At 36.0% G+C, this 24,173-nt stretch overlaps 4 protein-coding genes and 2 pseudogenes across 5 annotated transcripts in view; 5 read left to right on the forward strand and 1 right to left on the reverse strand.

Annotated features, from left to right (window-relative positions):
* On the forward strand, nucleotides 1,459-5,226 carry LOC104750256. Its single transcript, XM_010472029.2, has 8 exons — nucleotides 1,459-2,083; nucleotides 2,166-2,689; nucleotides 3,426-3,476; nucleotides 3,557-3,664; nucleotides 4,277-4,372; nucleotides 4,464-4,562; nucleotides 4,646-4,705; nucleotides 4,795-5,226. The coding sequence occupies exons 1-8, from the start codon at nucleotides 1,546-1,548 to the stop codon at nucleotides 4,858-4,860; spliced, it is 1,542 nt and encodes a 513-aa protein (XP_010470331.1). The 5' UTR covers nucleotides 1,459-1,545; the 3' UTR covers nucleotides 4,861-5,226.
* LOC104750257 lies at nucleotides 5,481-7,019 on the forward strand (annotated as a pseudogene).
* LOC104750258 (30S ribosomal protein S5-like) lies at nucleotides 7,235-8,588 on the forward strand. Its single transcript, XM_010472030.2, has 4 exons — nucleotides 7,235-7,734; nucleotides 7,826-7,924; nucleotides 8,008-8,067; nucleotides 8,157-8,588. The coding sequence occupies exons 1-4, from the start codon at nucleotides 7,609-7,611 to the stop codon at nucleotides 8,220-8,222; spliced, it is 351 nt and encodes a 116-aa protein (XP_010470332.1). The 5' UTR covers nucleotides 7,235-7,608; the 3' UTR covers nucleotides 8,223-8,588.
* On the forward strand, nucleotides 8,846-10,599 carry LOC104750259 (annotated as a pseudogene).
* On the forward strand, nucleotides 19,253-21,071 carry LOC104750260. 2 transcript variants are annotated; one of them, XM_010472031.2, is made up of 7 exons: nucleotides 19,253-19,649; nucleotides 19,894-19,948; nucleotides 20,047-20,121; nucleotides 20,204-20,295; nucleotides 20,388-20,469; nucleotides 20,556-20,639; nucleotides 20,726-21,071. In XM_010472031.2, the coding sequence occupies exons 1-7, from the start codon at nucleotides 19,327-19,329 to the stop codon at nucleotides 20,849-20,851; spliced, it is 837 nt and encodes a 278-aa protein (XP_010470333.1). In that variant the 5' UTR covers nucleotides 19,253-19,326; the 3' UTR covers nucleotides 20,852-21,071. The 2 variants fall into 2 exon arrangements, with proteins under 2 accessions (XP_010470333.1, XP_019093863.1); XM_019238318.1 differs by lacking the exon at nucleotides 20,047-20,121 and having other exon boundaries at nucleotides 19,260-19,649.
* LOC104787309 (importin-5) overlaps nucleotides 21,461-24,173 on the reverse strand; it is a gene marked incomplete in the record, with an annotated part of 8,755 nt that continues 6,042 nt past the window's right edge. The window contains 11 exon segments of the mRNA XM_019238317.1: nucleotides 21,461-21,832; nucleotides 21,920-21,986; nucleotides 22,058-22,149; nucleotides 22,290-22,426; nucleotides 22,513-22,579; nucleotides 22,653-22,719; nucleotides 22,804-22,889; nucleotides 23,038-23,130; nucleotides 23,221-23,406; nucleotides 23,678-23,734; nucleotides 23,854-23,981. Of these exon segments, the coding sequence (XP_019093862.1) occupies nucleotides 21,668-21,832; nucleotides 21,920-21,986; nucleotides 22,058-22,149; nucleotides 22,290-22,426; nucleotides 22,513-22,579; nucleotides 22,653-22,719; nucleotides 22,804-22,889; nucleotides 23,038-23,130; nucleotides 23,221-23,406; nucleotides 23,678-23,734; nucleotides 23,854-23,981 (1,145 nt within the window).

The following is a 24,173-nucleotide window of genomic DNA, read 5'->3' on the forward strand; positions in this document are numbered from 1 at the left end:
CCTAGGAGTTGTACAATTGTTAATCTCCCAATTCCTATTTGTTGTATAATAGGAAAGTTGCTAACCCTAGGGGTTGGGCAATTGATATAAATACCGAGAAGGCGCTTCATGAAGACTTGCGCGCTTCAAGGTAGTTTTGAGAGATGCACACAAGATGTGTGGTGTCGCCCCATCAACAAGATAGAGAGATCTTTTGATGGTATTCATCTAGAAAAGAATGATAGGCATAGTAGTGCTTCTATCATATGCAGTTGTAATTGCTATATTGTTCTAGTGAATTTTTTCTGGACTAGGTCCCGTGGATGTAGGAAAAACCGAAGCCCGTTAACAAAGCTTGTGTGTTATTTACTTTATGCTCATACATACACAAAGTCGATCGTAACTAAACTTAGCCACAAATATGCGTTTTCAGATATCGTTTACGCTCACCTTCACGGACGGTCAGTCAAATGGTTTACAACATTGTCCTGCGTAGCTTTGACCCTTTAAGAAACATGTATCTCCTGGTTTTGGAGCTGCGGGAGTGTCATCCTCCAGTTAGTATGTTAGATGATCTTCATGAAAAAGTTTGTGGAGCAGAGCCGTCTGAGATTTTGAATTTATTTCCCAAGATTTAGGAATTGGAGGTCTTCAACTATAATGTTAAAAATATTAGGGGCCTTGAGTGCCCACTCATCATACCCGTACCACGGATTGTTCTCCAAACGATTATCCGCAATGTACTGAAAATATTGAAAAACAAACCAGCCAAATGTTATATACTGGGGAGGAGAGACTGCAGGGAAACATGATGAAAAATCAATCAGCTTGAATCAAAATCCACTCGAGATGTATCTATGAAAAGTATAAATGTGAGGAATAACACCTTAAAAGTTTTGTTTATGAAAAGGATGATTGGAAACGATGAAACTGAATAAAAACTCTTGAAAATTTGTGATTGGACTGTGAGCAGATCCAACGAAGGTGAAGTTTTTTAAAATCTTTTACTTCTTTATTTTTATAAAAATAAAACTAATTTAAATTTAAATTAAACCAATATAATATAATTATTTTTGTTTACGAATATTATTGTTCTATCATCTTTTATGGTGGTACAAACATGAAAGTTAGTAGTAAAGTTTAAAGTGTTAAAGTTAGTAGTAAAGTTTAAATTGTTAGTAAAATCATTTTAAAGGTTTGTAGTGTTATTGAAATACTCTGGAAGTAGTAGTGACACTTTAAAAGTTTAAAATATGATTTTGCCAAGAATGTTTATCACTAATGGGAATTTAACTGTAGTACATATTTTGTTTTCTTTTCCTCTCTTTTGTAAACAACAACATACATGTATTATTACAGACGAATTGCACGAAAAAAGGGCAAGATCCCACCTCTTGGGCAAGTTGGGCCCATGAGTGAAAGTGAAGCCCATATGTAAAACAGATGACACTCACTCAACAAACACAGGAAAACAAAAACCCTAAAAATCATTTCTGTCTTGAGAGGTTTTTGAAAAATTTATCTCTTCCATTTTCAATCTGATGAACAAGAACAACTAAACGAGATATGTCTTTTAGAACTCGAGCATCGTCATGGCCTCGTCTTCTACTTGGCCGGAACCCTAGATCTTCATTTTCCCGTCAAATCTCTAGTCTTGATTCCGCTACATCCACATTTCCGAGAAGATTCCCCGGTTACTCCTCCTTCCCCGTAAATCAAACGCCATGGATCTCATCTCAGAGGTACCGTTTCTTCTCCGCAAGCACAATGTCACCAGCGGAAGCCGAGAGAGTAGTGAGAGATCTTATAGCTGAGGTTGAGAAAGAGAAGCAGCGTGAGAGAGAGGAGAGGCAAAGGCAAGGACTTGATTACAAAGACATTGACGCAGAAGACGAAGAGGATTACTTAGGGATTGAGCCCTTCATCGAGAAGCTTAAGAAGCAGAATTTGAAGGATGATGGTGAATTAAACAGGCGTGAAGAGTCGTCTGATTCTGATAGTGAATTGGATGAGGTTGATTGGGATGAAGAAAGGAAGAAAGAAGATATTTTTAAGAAGAAGTTTCAGAGGCATAAGGACCTTCTTCAGACCCTTACCAACTCAGGTATATGATTATTTTTATTTTTTGTTGGCTTTACGATTGTTTGTCATTCCGTCTTTTAAGTTTTTGTATGATTGTTTGGCAGAGACACTTGATGAGGCGTTTAGGTGGATGAACAAATTAGACAAATTTGAGGAGAAACATTTCAAACTTAGACCTGAGTACAGGGTTATTGGCGAGCTGATGAACCGTTTGAAGGTCGCTGAAGGGAAAGACAAGTTTGTTCTTCAGCAGAAACTCAATAGAGCTATGAGGTTGGTTGAGTGGAAAGAGGCTTTTGATCCAAACAACCCTGCAAATTATGGAGTTATCGAACGTGATAATGTTCAAGGAGGTGGTGGTGAAGAAAGAGAAGAGCGTCTTGTTGTTGATGGGTCTAAGGATGACAATGATGATGATGATGATGAAGACGAGTTTGATGACATGAAAGAAAGGGATGATATTCTCTTGGAGAAGCTGAATGCAATCGACAAGAAACTTGAACAGAAGCTTTCTGAGCTTGATCATACATTTGGAAAGAAGGGGAAGCGGTTGGAAGAGGAGATTAGAGAACTGGCTGAAGACAGAAATGCTTTGACAGAGAAGAAAAGACAACCTTTATACAGAAAAGTGAGTGCATTCTCTATTTAATTCCTATCTCTAAGCTGAATCTTTTTTGTGGTGCAGAAACGAATTAACCAAATCATATCATTACAGTGAAATTAGTTGACATAAGTGTGTGATGATCTGTGTTACATAAGTTAAAACTGTCCAGAAGCTTTAAATAAGATGATTGAGGTACATTGAACATATTCGCTTCCCAACACATTTGGGATACAAATAAAGCAGTTTCAACATGTCAAATGATTTTCAAGCTCACTAAGCAATAGAGTTTAGAAATTTTAATGAAAATCATTCTAGCTGTAGTGCTGTGCTATCTCTTTAAAGAAGCGCATAGCCAAAACGTTCATGCTTGGTGTTGCTTTAAAAATGCTATTTGTGCTAGTATAATGAGGGATATCTATATTAAACGATGTTTGCATTTCTCCACTCTGCTTCATTAATTGTCTAGAAAGTTCAACCATACATTCTTTTAGATTATAACAAAAATTATGTAGTATTTGGGTTCAATATTCTTTGATGTTGTCAAAGACATGTTAGTATTTAAGAAGGCCAGTGATCTTATAGCCACATGAGTTATTATTTTGCTTATAAGTTAAGCTTCATGATACATTTTGGTTAGTATGTTGTGAAGTTTTCTTTTCTTGGACCATGATGGATATTGACATACATCTATTGTCTCAATCTATTACTGAAACTATTAGCACAGTTTTCTTTGCTTAACAGGTTATTTCTTATTTTGCAGGGATATGATGTGCATGTGATAGATGTAAAAAAAGTTGCTAAGGTCACAAAGGTAATAGTTGTCTAACATTTCTCTCTTTCGTATCTTTAAATTCAATAAGCTTGGCTATGAAAGAAAGACTTGTACTTTAGGGTGGCAGAGTCGAAAGGTACACTGCATTGATGGTTTGCGGGAACTATGAAGGTGTCATTGGGTATGCAAAAGCAAAAGCTGAGACCGGCCAGTCTGCAATGCAGAAGGTAATCTCACATTACCATTTTTCCATCTAGGAATGATGGAAGATACTTGTGGTGTCCTAAAAAGATGGACACTGCAGGATGTTGTTTGTCGCAAAGATAGTCAGTTAAGTGATTCAGTGGGAAGCTAATTTGATTTGTTTGTACTGCTAAGAGTTTTGGACATGACATGTTGATAAAGCTTGAGTTTTAAGTCAAATGAAATTTAATATATGAGTATTTAGTTCCACTCAACATTCCGTTTTTATTGGCATGAAAATCTTAAATAACAATATATTAGGTAAGGACGATATTTCGTAGCATGCATATTCGTGTGAAGTTTTATCTGTTCTTTTGTGCATAGATGTCTTTAATTCAATTATAGTGATGCCATTCTGCAAATCACTTACCAGTGAAAAGCTTCTGTTCAGTTTTAGATTGGTTGACAAGATTCTTACGCATTGGTGTGCATGAATGTCTTTACCTCCAAATCGATTTTGATTCTTAAACTGGTCAAAGAACATAAAACTTAAAACTCGTGGTATTTCAGTCTTTTTCTGCTATAATACCTTTAAATTATTTCTACATCTGGAGTAGTTAGTTCTTATGGTGTCATTTCTAACAATTGCAACACAGGCGTATGAGAAATGCTTTCAAAATCTTCATTACGTAGAGCGGCATGAGGAGCACACCATTGCACACGCAATACAGACTTCTTACAAGAAAACCAAGGTATTTATTTCATCTCCCTTCTGACAGTAGGATTAATTGATGCCACTTATCTGTATAGATATGTTCTTAATAAACTTGAGTCTGAAAATAGTTATATCTATGGCCTGCGCCAACAACAACGGGAATGAAAGCTGGGAGAGTTGTCAAAACAATCTTGCTCCTAGCGGGGTTCAAAAACATCAAATCAAAGGTGCATTTTTGCTTCATCTCGAGTGAACATCGATTCTTGTTTTCTGTTGGAGTTAAAAGTATGGTTGTGGTCCGAATTTTCAGGTGATTGGTTCAAGGAATTCATACAACACCGTTAAGGCCGTTTTGAAGGCCTTGAATGCGGTGAGTGGTCTGAGCTGGTGACGAAAAAAAAAAGTCAATAAAAGGGGTATTAGGGAAAAACTTATAATTACTTTCGATTTTTTTTTCAGGTCGAGACGCCAAAGGATGTTCAGGAGAAGTTTGGCCGAACAGTTGTTGAGAAATATCTGCTGTGAGAGATGCCGTTCATGCCTTTGGTATGTATTGATGAGTTTTGGGTGAAATCCTCCAATGTTTGGCTTCAGATAGTAGTGTGTTTCTTACTCTTCAATTGAATTCATCCTTTTATGGTGTTGGGGGGAAAATAAAATAGTAAAGAATGCACTACCCTTGCACCAATTCTATTAGTTTTAGTTTTGGTTCTGGTTCCTCTCATATGTCGGTTCTCGTAAAATCTTCATTGATCTTCTTAGGAAACCATAGTCAGTTTGGTTGTATTGGTACTCAAAAAAATGTTTTAAAATCCCGTTGAATCAATTGAAATCCTTAAATTCCGAAAGGTCTTGTAACACCGGGAACAATTATTAGATGTTTAGTTTTTATTTCAGTCGGTCCTGTTTAGATTGTTACTGTACTTTTTAATATTGATGATCCTCGATTCCAGATTTATAATTTGGTTGGTTTTAATTTGCCAACGTGCTCTCAAATGGCTCTCTTTGAAACTAAGAATTGAAGAGTATGAAAAAGATCCAACCTAACAAGATTTTAGTTGTGTTTCAATTCGATTAACCGAACCAGAAATAAACCACGTGGATTATTTGTACTACAGATAAAGAAAAAAAATATTCGTCGGTGATGTCAGAATGTACATATAGTGTAATACACGTACGCACCATCCCCAAAATATCTTCGACAAGGAAAAATAAAAAAGGAAACTGAAAAAGACAATGAGCAGCGATGATCATGTCGGAGAAACCCATGGTCGGCGTGACCCGATCCGGTGGTTGCTCGGTTTTGGTTTCTTCGTACAAGGATTTAGAGGTTTCCCATGGCTTGGAGCCAATTTCTTCCTCACAGATGAGCTCCGTGTGAATCCTTCAGTGCTTCAGCTTCTCCAGAACTCAGCCAATCTTCCAATGGTCGCTAAACCTATCTACGGCATCGTTTCAGACGCAGTCTACTTCTTTGGCGAGCATCGAATCCCATACATAGCCATTGGTGGTATATACAATACCTACGACTCGTCCTAATCACAAAATTTAATTAGCAGTTTCAAAATTAATATTGATTTCTCCCAAATGTTTTCTTTAATTTCAGTTCAATGGGATTCTCTCGTTCATCTCAATGTTTAGAATATTATTCTGACTCCTAAGGTTTCTCTATTGCAGCCTTGTTACAAGCAATCTCATGGCTAGCTATAGCTTTCCAATGTATCAATCTTAGCTTTGTCGGTATATCTTCTCCTTAGCAATCTCGGTGCTTCATTAGTAGAAGTTGCAAACGATGCAATTGTTGCTGAGGCCGGAAAGCAAAAAGGCTCCGGTGAGCTACCTTCGTTTGTTTGGATGGCTTCTTCTCTTGGTGGAATCTTTGGAAACCTTTTAGGTGGTATTGTTATCAAAACGTTTTCCGCGCGGTCAACGTTCCTCGTGTTTGGGATTCTCGCTCTTCTTCAGTTCTTGGTAACTGTAAACATGAGAGAAAAATCTCTTCATCTTCCGGAGAATCATCCATCACCAGCTGGTATCAGAAAACATCTCTCTGACCTTTCACACGTGTTGAGGAAGCCCGAGATTTCTTATTCCATTGCCTGGTTTGCTTTATCGACCGCTCTAGTTCCTGTTCTGACAGGGACAATGTTCTTTTACCAAACAAAGTTTCTGAAAATCGATGCGTCACTCCTAGGGATCTCCAAGGTCTTTGGTCAAATCGCAATGCTCTTATGGGGTCTTGCATACAATCGTTGGCTAAAAACTGTCCCGCCCAGGAAACTGATTACAGCCATTCAGGTAACGATAGTGAAGGTGAATCAAAAGCCTAACTTTGAAACAGAGGTTTTCAAACCAAAGGCTTTTGATCAGTCAAGGCCCAACAACATTCAATCAAAGAAGCCCACCGAGACTGCAACTCTGCAACGGTCGACTGCAAAAGATAAGAAGGAGGAACCTTCGAGCAGCCACGTCACACCTGAAGACAAAGAAGCAAGCTGGCGTACAGACTCGAAGGTTGAAACGAAGAACGCCTTTGATGCTCTCAGCTCTCTACCTGATGGTGACAAATGTCAGGAGAACTAGGTTTAGCATTGTGTCAGTCTCTGTATAAATAGAAATGTAGAGACTCATTGTAACCTTGGAAGAGAATATAAAGATCAATAAGAAATATCTTTCTTCAGAGATACATAAGTTTCTATATGGTNCCATTTTTCCATCTAGGAATGATGGAAGATACTTGTGGTGTCCTAAAAAGATGGACACTGCAGGATGTTGTTTGTCGCAAAGATAGTCAGTTAAGTGATTCAGTGGGAAGCTAATTTGATTTGTTTGTACTGCTAAGAGTTTTGGACATGACATGTTGATAAAGCTTGAGTTTTAAGTCAAATGAAATTTAATATATGAGTATTTAGTTCCACTCAACATTCCGTTTTTATTGGCATGAAAATCTTAAATAACAATATATTAGGTAAGGACGATATTTCGTAGCATGCATATTCGTGTGAAGTTTTATCTGTTCTTTTGTGCATAGATGTCTTTAATTCAATTATAGTGATGCCATTCTGCAAATCACTTACCAGTGAAAAGCTTCTGTTCAGTTTTAGATTGGTTGACAAGATTCTTACGCATTGGTGTGCATGAATGTCTTTACCTCCAAATCGATTTTGATTCTTAAACTGGTCAAAGAACATAAAACTTAAAACTCGTGGTATTTCAGTCTTTTTCTGCTATAATACCTTTAAATTATTTCTACATCTGGAGTAGTTAGTTCTTATGGTGTCATTTCTAACAATTGCAACACAGGCGTATGAGAAATGCTTTCAAAATCTTCATTACGTAGAGCGGCATGAGGAGCACACCATTGCACACGCAATACAGACTTCTTACAAGAAAACCAAGGTATTTATTTCATCTCCCTTCTGACAGTAGGATTAATTGATGCCACTTATCTGTATAGATATGTTCTTAATAAACTTGAGTCTGAAAATAGTTATATCTATGGCCTGCGCCAACAACAACGGGAATGAAAGCTGGGAGAGTTGTCAAAACAATCTTGCTCCTAGCGGGGTTCAAAAACATCAAATCAAAGGTGCATTTTTGCTTCATCTCGAGTGAACATCGATTCTTGTTTTCTGTTGGAGTTAAAAGTATGGTTGTGGTCCGAATTTTCAGGTGATTGGTTCAAGGAATTCATACAACACCGTTAAGGCCGTTTTGAAGGCCTTGAATGCGGTGAGTGGTCTGAGCTGGTGACGAAAAAAAAAAGTCAATAAAAGGGGTATTAGGGAAAAACTTATAATTACTTTCGATTTTTTTTTCAGGTCGAGACGCCAAAGGATGTTCAGGAGAAGTTTGGCCGAACAGTTGTTGAGAAATATCTGCTGTGAGAGATGCCGTTCATGCCTTTGGTATGTATTGATGAGTTTTGGGTGAAATCCTCCAATGTTTGGCTTCAGATAGTAGTGTGTTTCTTACTCTTCAATTGAATTCATCCTTTTATGGTGTTGGGGGGAAAATAAAATAGTAAAGAATGCACTACCCTTGCACCAATTCTATTAGTTTTAGTTTTGGTTCTGGTTCCTCTCATATGTCGGTTCTCGTAAAATCTTCATTGATCTTCTTAGGAAACCATAGTCAGTTTGGTTGTATTGGTACTCAAAAAAATGTTTTAAAATCCCGTTGAATCAATTGAAATCCTTAAATTCCGAAAGGTCTTGTAACACCGGGAACAATTATTAGATGTTTAGTTTTTATTTCAGTCGGTCCTGTTTAGATTGTTACTGTACTTTTTAATATTGATGATCCTCGATTCCAGATTTATAATTTGGTTGGTTTTAATTTGCCAACGTGCTCTCAAATGGCTCTCTTTGAAACTAAGAATTGAAGAGTATGAAAAAGATCCAACCTAACAAGATTTTAGTTGTGTTTCAATTCGATTAACCGAACCAGAAATAAACCACGTGGATTATTTGTACTACAGATAAAGAAAAAAAATATTCGTCGGTGATGTCAGAATGTACATATAGTGTAATACACGTACGCACCATCCCCAAAATATCTTCGACAAGGAAAAATAAAAAAGGAAACTGAAAAAGACAATGAGCAGCGATGATCATGTCGGAGAAACCCATGGTCGGCGTGACCCGATCCGGTGGTTGCTCGGTTTTGGTTTCTTCGTACAAGGATTTAGAGGTTTCCCATGGCTTGGAGCCAATTTCTTCCTCACAGATGAGCTCCGTGTGAATCCTTCAGTGCTTCAGCTTCTCCAGAACTCAGCCAATCTTCCAATGGTCGCTAAACCTATCTACGGCATCGTTTCAGACGCAGTCTACTTCTTTGGCGAGCATCGAATCCCATACATAGCCATTGGTGGTATATACAATACCTACGACTCGTCCTAATCACAAAATTTAATTAGCAGTTTCAAAATTAATATTGATTTCTCCCAAATGTTTTCTTTAATTTCAGTTCAATGGGATTCTCTCGTTCATCTCAATGTTTAGAATATTATTCTGACTCCTAAGGTTTCTCTATTGCAGCCTTGTTACAAGCAATCTCATGGCTAGCTATAGCTTTCCAATGTATCAATCTTAGCTTTGTCGGTATATCTTCTCCTTAGCAATCTCGGTGCTTCATTAGTAGAAGTTGCAAACGATGCAATTGTTGCTGAGGCCGGAAAGCAAAAAGGCTCCGGTGAGCTACCTTCGTTTGTTTGGATGGCTTCTTCTCTTGGTGGAATCTTTGGAAACCTTTTAGGTGGTATTGTTATCAAAACGTTTTCCGCGCGGTCAACGTTCCTNAGTCAACGTTCCTCGTGTTTGGGATTCTTGCTCTTCTTCAGTTCTTGGTAACTGTAAACATGAGAGAAAAGTCTCTTAATCTTCCGGAGAATCCATCACCAGCTGGTATCAGAAAACATCTCTCTGACCTTTCGCACGTGTTGAGGAAGCCCGAGATTTCTTATTCCATTGCCTGGTTTGCTTTATCGACCGCTCTAGTTCCTGTTCTGACAGGGACAATGTTCTTTTACCAAACAAAGTTTCTGAAAATCGATGCGTCACTCCTAGGGATCTCCAAGGTCTTTGGTCAAATCGCAATGCTCTTATGGGGTCTTGCTTACAATCGTTGGCTAAAAACTATCCCGCCAAGGAAACTGATTACAGCCATTCAGGTAACAATAGCTGTCTTTGTCACATCTGATGTCTTGTTTGTGAAAGGCGTTTACCGGGATTTGGGAGTGCCCGACTCTGTCTATGTACTATTCTTTTCTGGATTCTTGGAGACTCTTTTTTACTTCAAGATTCTGCCTTTTACCGTTTTGATGGCACGCCTTTGTCCTCCTGGATGTGAAGGGTCTCTCATGGCATTTGTCATGTCAGCCATTGCACTCGCTTTCATAGTTAGTGGATTTCTTGGAATCCTTCTTGCATCATTTGTCGGCGTAACAGTGGATGATTTCTCCGGGTTTACGAGTGGACTCGCTATAGAAGCCTTCTGCGTGGGGATTCCGCTCATCTCAACTTCGTGGATATATGATGAAGCGGAAACAAAAGAGAAAAGTAAAAAGAAAGACTGATCAGAGTTCCTACCGGGTCAGAAGTGTACTCTGTGATATTCTTGTGGTTTTAAGGTTTCTCCCATAGATATCTTTCTTTGATTTTGCTTCACAGCTACTAAAATCTTTCGACGATAGAAGCATACTGTGTATATCTGTGACTTTGGTTGGTGTGATCAGTGATTACTTAGGTTCATTTCACCGATTTCTTAATTTTTGTAACTGTAGTTTCGCTTCTAATAAGAGATCCACAAGTGTAGATAGATTAAAAATATTTCAGACTAGATAATGTTGGGTCAACCCGAAGGCAGATCCCTCCAAAAATAGGCGTATGCCACTTAGCGTGGAGAGCACACGGTATTCTTTAGTAAAAGGCGAAAGAATAGTTCGCCTTGTGCTCACCACATGGCTGCGTGATTTGTAGCTGAGGAGAGTGAAGTTAATTTATATTGACGTTTCTACTGTCAAACCTTCTAAGTCTTCCGATGTGGGATACGTGAAGTTCCGCTTCTTGGTTGCGGCCCCTTTTGGGTATTAAAGGCCCAATTTTACTTGTTTGAATTCAAGGTTTTACTAATCTCACTAATATTTAGGTTCTGGTGTTGACAACTTAATCTAATAAGTTATTCAGTTCGTTTACATACCTTGTTCACATTTCATAATCACAATTGGTTTATTGAAAACACAGTCACCTTAGTACAGTGTACAACAACAAACACATACATTTCGTCATCTACAGTCTTATTAGATACATAATACAATATATATACTAGCGTGAGAAGCCTAGATTATTAGGCAAATAAGGAAAACCTAAGACAATACAATATTTACAAACCTACCCCTTAATATCCTCCCCCCCTCCTTGAAGTTGGAGCATGAAAATCGCATATGCCCAACTTGCCACAAAGATACTCGAACACTTTTGTTTCAAAGGTTTTAGTAAATATATTCGTTATAAATCTCGTAGTATAGACCGTTTTTATCAAACCATTTTGAATCTCGTTGCATATGTAATGACAATCACATTCAATGTGTTTGGTACCCTCGTGAAAGACGGGATTTGCTGCAATGTGGAAAGCTGCTTGGTTGTCACAATGTAACTTAATAGAGCCTACCAACGAGACACCAAACTTGGATAGAAGACTGGAAATCCACTTGAGCTTTGAGGTGGCGAAAGACATAGCCCTATACTCTGCTTCCACTGAAGATTGAGAGATAACACCTGGTTTCTTGGTTTTCCAAGCTATTGGAGATCCACCCAATAAAACAGCATATCTTGAAAGAGACCGACGTGATATCGGACAAGTAGAAAAATCAGAGTCAAAATATGCAGAGATATACAAGTCACCGTTAGCCGTGAATAAGATCCCTTACCCCAGGCTGTTCTTGAGGTAACAAACAACACGCAACGCAGCCCACCGATACTTCAACCGAGGCTTATGCAAAAATTGAGCTAGAACGTGTACAACATACATAAGCTCTGACCGTGTAATCGTGAAAAATACCAACCTCCCAACCAAACGCCAATACTGTTTCAGCGTCTCAAAGTACTTCCTCTTATCTTTTTCCAGTTTGTGATGTTGAAGCATAGGTATACAAACTAGTCTCCCACCTAATAAACCACACTCGTTATTAATATCTAAGGCATATTTCCGCTGAGATATGTAAATTCCCCGAAAAGACCCTGCTATTTCAATTCCCAAGAAATACTTAAGTGTATCCAAATCTTTCATATGAAACCATTGGCTCTATGTTGGTCAGAGTAGAATGAATTCCACCAAATCTCACATCATCCAAACCCATCAAAAACTAATGAGTACGTTCCTCATCTCTATCTTGTTCCAGCTGAGCTGCAAGTTCTCCACATGAACATGATCGCAAAGACTTAGAAACATCTAATTCACCCCACATCTTTTTAAGTCTCCCATAGTACATCATCACACTATCTCATTTTTGTTTGTAGTTTGCAAAATCTGATTTCAACTCATGCACTCTTGGTCCATTCCCAACCAAGAATTGTAGCTTCAAATCTTCCCACAATATGTGTGCATCATCCACCATCGATATTGTCGCTCTCAACGTTGGCTCAACTGTATTCATTAGCCACGCCACAATCATTGAATTAACAACCTCCCACTATTCATTCTCGTTTGTTGTTGCTGGTTTCTCCAAGGTTCCATCAATAAAACCCAACTTTATCTTAGTATGGAAGGCATTCCGCACATCCTTATACCAATTTTCATAGTTATCTCCTTTCAATTGGACCGTTGTAATCAAACTTCCTGGCCCTTCTGATGGATGCAAGTGCAGCGGCGAGGATGATTGAGTGATCTCTTGCACCTTCACGATCTCTTTACCAAGCCTTCACTCATTAAAGTTTTCTCTATCTCAGTCATGATCGAAACGTTCATACAAAATTTTAGAAGTTTGGATCTTACTTGGCTCTGATACCATGTGGATTAGAACAGCCTGAGTCTTTTAAGATACATAATATAGTATATATACAAGCGTAAAAGGTCTAGGTTATTAGACAAATAAGGAAAACCTAAGACAATACAATATTTACAAACCCACCCCTTAATATAACTTTGATTGGAGCTTCCCCTTTCGCTTATTGCATTCACAACCAAATCTTTCCACTTCTTCAAACCTTAAGAAATGATTTTCAATCTATCTTAGCATTTTTGGAGTACAAATTTGTGCCATCCTCTCTTTTATGTCGGGTCGGTTTAAAATCATAAATTTATATCCGATTTCACTAATCAGATCCTCATTAATTATCTATACAAACTCTAATCGGATCACATGTCAAATTAACCTCTTATGACCTGTGAATATTGATGTCGAGTATTCTCCCTATATTTCTTCCACTTGATTATGAGTTTCCTTTTCAATTTTTTTAGCTCCGATTCTTCTGCAAAAAAAGTAAAACATTTTTTTGATTATTTTTGGTAATGGAAACAAAAATATATCAATTCCATATTAGCTATTAAATATATCAAAATTAAACAAATTCTAATTAAAACCTTCCAAGATAAATGAATATATTAGCTATTAAATAATTTCATAGATTGTAGTATTGCCATATTAGTTTAGAATTTATTAACTAGCATATTTTCCACATTTGTATGTGGATTACATAGTGTTATACATAGTAACATGGTCTGTTTACTTTTACTTTATTGTTTTACAAAGCTAATTTAAATTTACCAAACTCTAAGTAAAAATAATTCAATTGTATATACATCAAACAAAAAAATTTAATTTTACTTCCCACATATCTCGATATTATTTTATAACACAATTTTTTAGTGTACCACGAGTTAAAACCTAGATAACATTGTAACATCATCTATATTAGAAATCAAAGAAACTTAAATCATTTTATAAATAATCATAAAATTATATCAAACATTTTACATTAATAATTATGTATGAAAAGTATTCTAAAAGATTGACCCCCAAAGAAATATTTACCTTTTCTAAAGATTTTTTTTTTCCAGCACCTGTTATAAAGATATCAATCATTTTTCATCAAAATTAGGATACAAACAATATTCCAACAATATTTTAATTATATAACTTATAAAAAAACATGGGACATGGTTATATGAAGGGACAAATTCGAAATGATATTAATAAAAATAAATATATCATTATAACCCAGTACTACAACGGGGTAAACTTATATATAAAAGTAAAATGTAAAAGTTATAAAATTTATACATAGAAGTAAAATGCAAAAATTATCTCGTGGTGTACCACGATGTAAATCCTATTTCTTGTTATGAATAAAACACATAGAAGAAGAAACCAAATAGTTGAAACGCATATTTCTTCAGAAAATTGTCGGATGTATAATATATTCATAAACTTTAACGTATTTAAATTTATTTTGACATGAATGAAAATTATTACTTATAACGGCAAAAATTATTAAAATAATGTTGGTTTATGTGGATTTTACTTTATTTTAAATAGAATATATCTGAGAAAGTGTACGGTAATTCAAAATTCAAATGTTTTCAATAAAAATTTATTTTTCTATTTTAAATTTGCGTAATTACGCAAAGCTTATCTAGCTGCTACTGCGGTACCAACCTTTGTCATGTCATACTTTCGGTTGCCGAAAACAGTCACGTCCAAACTTACTAGTGTTGCGGCGAATTTCTGGTGGAGTTCGGCTCAGTCTGGGGTCTGCACTGGTTAGCTTGGGAAAATTTATGTGGTAGTAAGCAGTTAGGTGGGCTGGGTTTTAGGAATGTTGATGACTGTAACTCAGCTTTGTTGGAAAAACAATTATGGCGGCTGATTGAGGCCCCTGAATCTCTTTTTGCTCGGGTTTTCAAGGGAAGGTATTATTGGAATTCAAACTCTATGTAAACGATACGATCTTACTCTCCATCTTATGGGTGGCGGAGTATTATCTCAGCTAGATCTTTGGTAAATGGAGGGCTTATTAAACGAGGTTGCTCTGGAGAGTCCATTTCTATATGGAATGATCCATGGATACCGGATCAATCCCCAAGACCAGCTTTGAGTAAGGGCCTTTCAAGGACCCTTCGTTAAAAATTTCTCACTTAATTGATCATAGCGTATGGATATGCTTCATGAGCATTTTGATCCAAAAGATGTTGCTTTGATAGGGGCTTTACCGTTGGGTAGTACCCTGATGGAGGATTCCCTAGGTTGGCATTTTACGGTTTCTGGGAAGTATACGGTGAAATCAGGGTATGATACGGACCCTTTATGAAACAGACGCTGGCTAAGATAAAGCACTTTATGTGGCAGGTTTTGTCCGGATGCATCTCGGTCTCGGCAAATTTGAGAAGACGGGGCATTGCTAGGCATGACCAAAATTAAACCATAACCGTATTTCGGACCGTTTTTAACCGTAACCGTATAAAACGGTTAAAAACCATAACCGTATTTCGGACCGTTTTTAACCGTAACCGTATAAAACGGTTAAAAACCATAACCGTAACAGTAAAATCATAGTGGTTAAGGTTACAAAAATTATTAACCGTAACCGTATAAAAACTGTTGGTAACCGCATAATTAAACTGTCAAATTATAACCGTAACCGTTTTATAAATATAATAATTTTTACAATTAACTACTCATATATAATTAATATGCTATAGAAACATTACGTATAAGACATATTTATCGCTCAAATTTAAAAACATTAGTATTAAATATTTAAAACTTTTACTAAATCTAATTATTTAAAACATTTTGGAAGAAAACTGTATTAATTTAATGTAGTTTTAGAAAATATAGCGTTTTCTTAATACAACAGTTTCTATTTTAAGAAAATAAATGAGATATATTTCATTCATTTAAAAAAAACTAAAACAAAGAAACGAATGAAAATAAGTTACCAAAAAAATGACAAAGTCGAAGTGAGTGGCTTCATGCTTGTGGATGAAAATATCACGGATTATGTAGATCGTGTTGTGTAAATGTGTTTGACTCTCTTTGTAAAACTGTGACACTATTTAAATTATTTTGTTAAATTAATTATGGTAAAATAAATAAATTAAAAAGTATTATATACTAGTTTCGATAAATAATTGACCGAATGATAGGGAAGTGTTAGTCAACTTGTTAGACTGTTAGTGTTAGGTTGTTAGCGTGAGCTGTGGAAAAGTAGCCGTTCCATTCCTTTAGTAACAAAATTCTGGATAAATATTGTTCAAAACGAACTTCTCTTTTATTCCATTATCCAACGTGAACGTGTTCATTTTTTCACAGTCTTGAGCTCTTTTGTTATTTGAGAATGTCTTCCAACTCATTTCATTTCGACAGTCAAAGAGAAGGTGTCCACAACTCAGTACCAACCATCAATACTCAAGAGAGTGCAACTCAAGAAGAAGCTAGCAGAAATTCGGAAAAGCAACGTTTGAATGGTTCCAATATTTTTAAGATATACTTTCGAAAACAAAAATTTGATGGAGAAATGAAAGCTTGTTGTAACTATTGCAACAAAAGGTTTTCTTGGAGGTCGGGTTCAGGATATGGATCATATAGGTATCATTTGCAACGTATTCATCCTGAAAAAATTGGTGTAGAAACTAACCCTCATAATGCTTCTTCTAGTCTTTCATCTTTTCATTATTCAGATAAAAAAAATCGAGAAGAATTAGCAAAGATGATTGTGGTTGATCATATTTCATTTAGCTTTGGTGAAAAATTGGGTTTTAATAATTATTGCATAAATGCTTTAAATCCTCAAGCTAAGCGAGTTTCTCGAACTACTCTTACTCGTACTCTAAATTCACTTTATCGAAAAACAAAAATAGATTTAGAAAAATTGTTTTCTAATATTCATAATAAAGTTTCAGTATGTTGTGATATTTGGAGTGATCATTGGCAGATACATTCTTATATGGGCATTACTTGTCACTAGGTTGATAATGACTGGATTACTCAAAAGAGAATTATTGCTTTTAGGGTTTTTGATGAAAGACATTCAGCTGATAATATATTTAAAATGATAAAAATAATTTTAGAAGAATATAGTTTAACAAAAAAAAGATTTTCTATTTCATTTGATAATGCATCTGCTAATACTGCCTCTGTTTCCGAATTAGTCAATAATTGTAGTCCTATTTTAGGTGAATTTTTTTTTCATGTTCGATGTATTTGTCATGTTTTAAATTTATGCGTTCAAGATTGTTTATTAGTTTCTCAAAATAATCTTGTTTTACCGATTAAAAAAGCTTTAAATTATTTATGGGCGCATCCAAAGTTAATGAAACGATGGTTCGAGTTTTGTAAAATGCATACTGTATCTCCTAAAAGGTTTTCTCGAGATGTTCCAACTCGTTGGAATTCAACATATGATATGCTTGCTGGTTCTATTGGTTACAAAGATTTATTGTGTAGTTTTATTCAAGAAAACTGTAGCTCTTTAACTTTGTGGCCAACTCATTGGGATGAATGCAGTGCTCTTCTGAAATTATTAAAATGTTTTAATGATGCAACATATATATTGCCTGGTGTTTATTATTCGACTAGTCATTTACTTGTGTATGAATGCGTTAATATTGCTGATGTGATGCATGAACATGAAAATAATATTGTGTTGTCATCATGCATTGCAACTATGAGAGATAAGTGGATAAAATACTATGAAGAAACTTCACCTCTTAATTTGCTTGCATCGATTTTTGATCCTAGAACTAAAGTAGATGGTTTATCTGATTATCTCACCACATATTATAATTTATTGCATTTGTCTGACAGTATTAGTGTTTCGAGCATTATTTCAAATACAAAAAAGACATAGAAAATCTGTATGATGAATATTATAGAGTTTATAAGAATATGACACCAGATGTTGCTGAATCATCTCAACAAAATGATACGTCATCAACTTCTAAGCTGAGTCTTGCAGAAAGGATGCGACGAGAAAAAAGGCAACGACCATCACAAGGTAACAATTCTGAACTTGAAAAATATCGTTTCACTAATTTTGAATTTAGTGATGAAGATGCAGGTAATGACTTTCAAGTCGTTCAATGGTGGAAGTGTCATGAATCTCTCTTTCCAATTCTAGCCATGATCGCAAGAAATGTTTTTTCTTCACCAGTTTCTACAACGTCTGTCGAACGTGCTTTTAGCATGGGAGGTCAAATTTTAGATGAAACTCGTTCAAGAATGACTCCAGATTCTCTTGAAGCCCAAACGTGTCTTGATGATTGGACTAGAGCCGTATATAAACAACAGGAATACATGCGAGAGAATGAAGAAGAGTTAGAAGACTTTGATAGTGATGTATCTTCAATCCGATCAGAAGATAATGACTAAATTTTTTTTATTTATTCATTATTGTAATCAGCATAATAATTATGCTTGCATGTATGTTTTTACGTATTCATTTTTTTTACGTACTCATGTTCTTTACAAATACAATAATACATAGTTATTTCATTCCAAATTTTCTTTACAAATACAATAATACATAGTTATTTCATTCCAAATTTTCAACCGTGACTTAAATAGTTTAATGTGTCCATACACTCCACTAGCTAGGACCACTACGGCACTACCCTTAAATAACAGATATTTTCTGTTAATCAACTCATTCTTAGTTTATAAACTTAGTCTATGTAATGGTTTCTTACGAGAAGAAATTTTCTAATTTCTATAGTCTAAAATATCATTTTTTTGGTGATTCTTTTGGACTTTCTACTATTGTTTGGAGTCATTAACAATGACAAAATGACAGTAATTATAATCATTGCACTAAAAATATTTTATATGTCTAGAAAATTAACAAAACTCATTGTAATGACCAAATGCTGTTTTCATTGTGACAAGAAAAAAACTTATATTTGTTTGACTATATGACTATTAATGTGATTATTAATATATATATATATATATATAGTATAAAAAAATTAAAAAATTACGGTTTCTAATTTATTAGAGATATATATTAATAATTACAATACTAATTTTAAATTTTAGACGTATCATAATAATTAGAAGCCGTAACCGTATATAATCGTAACCATTTAACTGCAACCGTATTTAACCGTAACCATTTTAACCGTATATAAAATTTCTAACCGTAACCATATATAATATTTCTAACTGTAACTAATAGTTAATCAATCATAACCATAATAACCGTAACCGTGGTCATGCCTAGGCATTGCATATGATTCGGTTTGTGCACAACTGGCTAATGAGGAAACAGTTAATCATTTGAAGAGAAATTTTTTTTAGTAGAGATAATCGGGTGTTGTTGGCTGTGAGAAGGATACGAGGCTATATTCGTCATTTCAAATAGTATGATATTTCCTACAGAAATCAGTTTGTGGTTAACGGCACTTCTCATGTCCAAATAGTGTAAATAATTTCTCTTGCTTATAATAATTATCATCCAAGACTTTGGATCACCCTTTGGTTTCTCTTCAATCAAAATGGCACATTTCTCTGTGAGACTGAAGCTTCTCTCTAGCAACGATGGATTATCCTCGAGAGACCAATTCCGGCAGAGCCTTTTTTACATGGCCGGTGGTGGCTCTCCCTTGGTTCCGGTTCATAATAGAGGCCGATTCAAGTTTGGTGCGAGAATTTTCTCGTCTTACTCTTTTCCTTTGAAGAGAAAGAAAACCAGAGATTTCGATAGCACCGAGAAAAATCTTGGTATTGACGAAGACAACGATGAGTGGGATTTTGATGATGGTTTAGAGACTGATGATCTGTCTTGCTTCAGAGGCTTGGTTCTTGATATTTCATACAGGTCTAAATCTTTTGTGTTTTGTCACCGATTAAACTATCTTATTATGATTTGTTACTTCACTCGATTCTTCGTTTTTTTTTTTGTTATTAATATTGATGATTGAAATTAAAGAAAGCATTAACTCTTACAAATTTTGAATTATTGGCTGCTTCTAAAATTTGGTAGCTAGGGATTGTGACACTTTAGGCCGGTAAATGTGTGTGGTTAATCTGTTATTTTTGTCTATCAACTTTTATATATACAGACCGGTAAATGTGGTTTGCTGGAAGCGCGCAATCTGTCTCGAGTACATGGATAAGGTGAGACCAAAAACGTCAAGCCCAAGGTAAACCTATATATTTTGATACATAAGAATCCTTAATTCAGGTATTTGTATATTCGATCCTGCCTTGTCTAGGCCGATGTTCTGGAGTATTATGATCAGACTGTTAGTTCTCCTACTGGTTCATTCTATATACCTGCTGTATTAAGGGTATGCAGAGTACATGAGTTTAAGTTTTTTTTTTTGAACCTTTTACCAGCTTGAAGCTTGCTTCATTCATCGCTTGTTGCAGGTTCCGCATTTGCTTCAGGTTGTCAAAAGAAGAAGAGTGAAAAACTCACTTAGTCGTAAAAGCATTTTACTGCGAGACGATTACACTTGTCAGTGAGTAGTTTGTCTGTGTCCAGTCACAAGCCGTTTTCTCTTTTCTGCTGAATCAAACTATTTTTGCTGACAGAAATTTTGTTGGGATATAGATATTGTTCTTCCCGTGAAAACTTGACCATTGATCATGTTATACCAATCTCTCGAGGTGGAGAATGGACTTGGCAAAATCTGGTATGTGGTTGATACCACCAACTTAGTAGAATCGATTGCCGATCGATGGGTAAAAATAAACAATTTAATTTGTTAACGTAAGATAGGTAACTGCATGTTCAAGATGCAACTCAAGGAAAGGTCAGAAGACAGTAGAAGAAGCACAGATGAAGTTACTCAAGGTCCCAAAGGTATTTCTCTAGTTTCAAATTACCAGTCCATATGCAACAAAACCTTTGTTTTCGTGTAAATCAAGACATTTTGTTGGTAATGGCAGGAACCAAAAGACTATGACATTGTTGCAATACCATTAACAAATGCAGCTATAAGGATGCTGAGATCGAATAAGGGAATGCCAGAAGAATGGCGTCAGTATCTGGCGAAACCTTTGTCCGAGCCATAGCAGTCTCTCTCAGGAATCGAGGCACAAAAAAGGCTCACCAAAGGTCGTTCCATCTCGTAAATATAGAATCGTGGCTCGATCGCATATGTAGATTCATCTAGCTTAACTTCAAACTGTTCACAGTTTGTCGTGGAATTGTTATAATGTATGTATATATAGACATATAGTACGTAAATAATGTCAATCATAATAAACTAACAATCATGATTTGAACTCAGAATTCATGACTTCTGCAGGATCTGGTTAACCTCTCTGAATAACTTAACTGTATTCGTGTTGCTATTGTGCTAGATAAGCTTTACTCGAATATAGTTGATACAATCCCGACATCACTAACTTTCGAAATTGCTTAAAACGGCACCAATATATCCTAACAATCTCAAAATGCGTATACTATTTTGCTTACATTTTTATCGAATTATATTCGTCCACCTAAATACTTATATTTTGTTTTCTTTAATGAGAATCAGGAAAAATATGATCTCGCACCCTAACCTCTTTGTGTCTACTAGTCTACGGAACCAAACTAATCGAAGCATCTGAAGATCATATCAAGAAGTTGCAGGCAGAGGTCAATGGATACCTAAGCAAACCAATGGATTGGACGTAAATAACAAAACCATCAAAATTTGATTAAGCAACAATGTCTTAACACAAAAAGATCACCTCAAAACTTTCTCCTTCTCTGGGCACTACTTAACATTTGCCGTTTCATGAGCAGCAAGCCAAGAATTAAACATTATACACACCTTCGAGAGAGATCCTTTGTGGATCATCTTCATTGTCATGCCAAATTCCCAAAAGAATATAAGAGAACTAAGAGGAGAGGATGGACTGTAGTGCAAGCTGTTGCTGTGGTTGCAGAGATGACCAAGTCGATGCGAGAGCTGATGGAGACAATGTCTGTTGAAGCTGTCTTAAGATATTTATCATCCTGCTCACTGTTTGCTCCGTTGCCAGAGCACCGCCTGCACATAAGACCTACACACACCAGAATATTTACAAACAGACATACAAAAACTGATATCAATTCATGGTGTTGCAACTTGGTACGGAGTGTAGTTATACCTCAGCAAAAACTGCAACTATTTTTGGAAGGTGCTGGTGATTGGGTCCTAATAGATCTGGGTCAGACCTGCACAGGGAGTCCAGGTTTCAATAACAACCCTAAAGTAGTAACACAAAAAAATATATATATAATTTTACCTCTCCACCATTGAGCAAAGCTGGTCATGAACAATTTTAGCCTCAATTGTATCTCCTTTTATCGGCAAGCAGTTTAACCAGGCAGGAACAATCTGGTAAGAGTGACAAATCTCTCGTCAAAAGCGATGTTCATTGATAAGCTGTTACACTCATGTTAATTAATCACCAGGCAAAAAAAAAGTGCAAACATCCATCATAAAGAATGTAGAAGAGGAAGCTTAGATATTTTTACCTTTCCAGCATCAATACTGCTTCGGTAGAACTGACATATTTTTCCGAGAGCGGAAACAGCATTATCATAGGCCATGGCATTCTCAGACTGCTGAGCATTAGGATGTCTAATGACAACATCTAATCTGGAGAGTGCCTCTACAAAGAAAACATGATTTGCATTTACACCAATGTAACAAGAACCTCATAGACATGGAGAAACGAAAGAGTATGTATGAAGCTACCTCCAACAAGAGGTCTGAAAACAGAACCGCCGAACTCAGCACAAATTCCAATTCCGTACACAGCAGCCTGAATTGAGAAAAAAAAGAAGCTCAATGATCCCGAACTCTGTTAAACTGAAGAAGATTACTGTAGGACATACCTGCCGAACATCAGCATTCTCGTCATTGCATGCTTCCAAAAGAAAAGGAACGAATGTATCATAGTATCTGCATAGCATACATATATCAGATAGTTGCTGAAACATCTAATAGTCAGAGAAGATCAGGGAAAAAGATAATAGAATAACATACTTAAGAGCTGCTTCACGACAATGCTCAGCAACATCATCAAATATACAAATAGCTATTCTTCTCTCCTCTGTCGTCCTATCACTACCCTGCATAGAACAAACCATAGAAATTCACTATCACATTTGGTGAACAAATTATAGCACTCGTTCTTCGATTAATATCTTTTGATAAAAAAAAAATGTCCAACAACATTTAGAGATAAAAAGTCAAGAGAGCATAAAGAAAAAAACTTACCAACATGGGAGTTATGTAAGATGAAAGCTCATCAAACATGGGCAGGAAAGAGGTCTTGAATGTTTTGATTAACGTTCCCAGTAAATCACCAATCTTCACGAAAAGGGAGACAGAGAGTTAAATCAGTATATCCTGGAATCATCTGTTAGAACTGATGCCTAACACAAACAATAAGGATCATACCTGATCAAAAACTTCTTCTTCTTGTTCATTTTCTTCTTTAAGGATCTCGCTTTCTTCTGCATCAAAGTCCTCTGCCCTAGTTCTCTCTTCTCTCTCTGTCCGTCTGGTTGAACTAGCTATTATTGCCTGCTTAGTCTCATCTACAATTCCCCTCACCTGGCTTTCATCTAGAATGGGTCCAGAAATCTGAAACAATTACGTAGGTTATATTATTTTCTAAAACAAGCTACCATACAATGGAAAAAAAATTACTTTCCAAGATTCTATCAATTGGGTGAAGAGAAAAAAGAGAAGAGGGCAATGAATATTCTGTATTTGGAATACATTTGGTCCCTTAGAAAAAGAAAGCAAAGCTGTTATTTATTTCCACCCTCTATACAATAATCCCCTGGCATATGTTAGAAGTCCTAATTGAGCTAACTGCTAATGCAAAAAGACAGGGTCAGAAACTACAAGCCTGTACACACTCGTTTAATGACTCCAGCATGCTTGCGCAAATCTCCACTTCAGGCTCCTTTGGTTAAGTTGAAGAAAAATGAACAAGTATAATAAATAGGTTATTCTTCATATAAAAATAAAAGTGAAGACATCATTCTTTAGGCCAAAGCACATTATGTAAAAAGCCAATTTAACCTTGTGCAAAGCCTCCAACAATGCTGGTATTATATAATCGCTCAAGTGCTTTATATAGGATTCATTACGACCCTGAGATTCCCCTTTCTCCACAGCAAGTTTTGCTGAGCGTAACAGCTCCGGCATACCTAGCCGCCACAAAATTCGATAATGTGACTGAAGCCCTCATTGTAGAAACACAGAGAAGGATAACTGAAACCCAAGAAAACATAGACAACAAAGATGCTCGAGAATCACACCTGATACTGCAGCCTTCCTAACTTCTTCATGGAAATAAAACTTGAGAAGAGGAACTAAAATAGGAGCAACCTGTTTTTCCA

Source organism: Camelina sativa, chromosome 16 (genome assembly GCF_000633955.1).
Source record: "Camelina sativa cultivar DH55 chromosome 16, Cs, whole genome shotgun sequence".
NCBI lineage: Eukaryota > Viridiplantae > Streptophyta > Magnoliopsida > Brassicales > Brassicaceae > Camelina > Camelina sativa.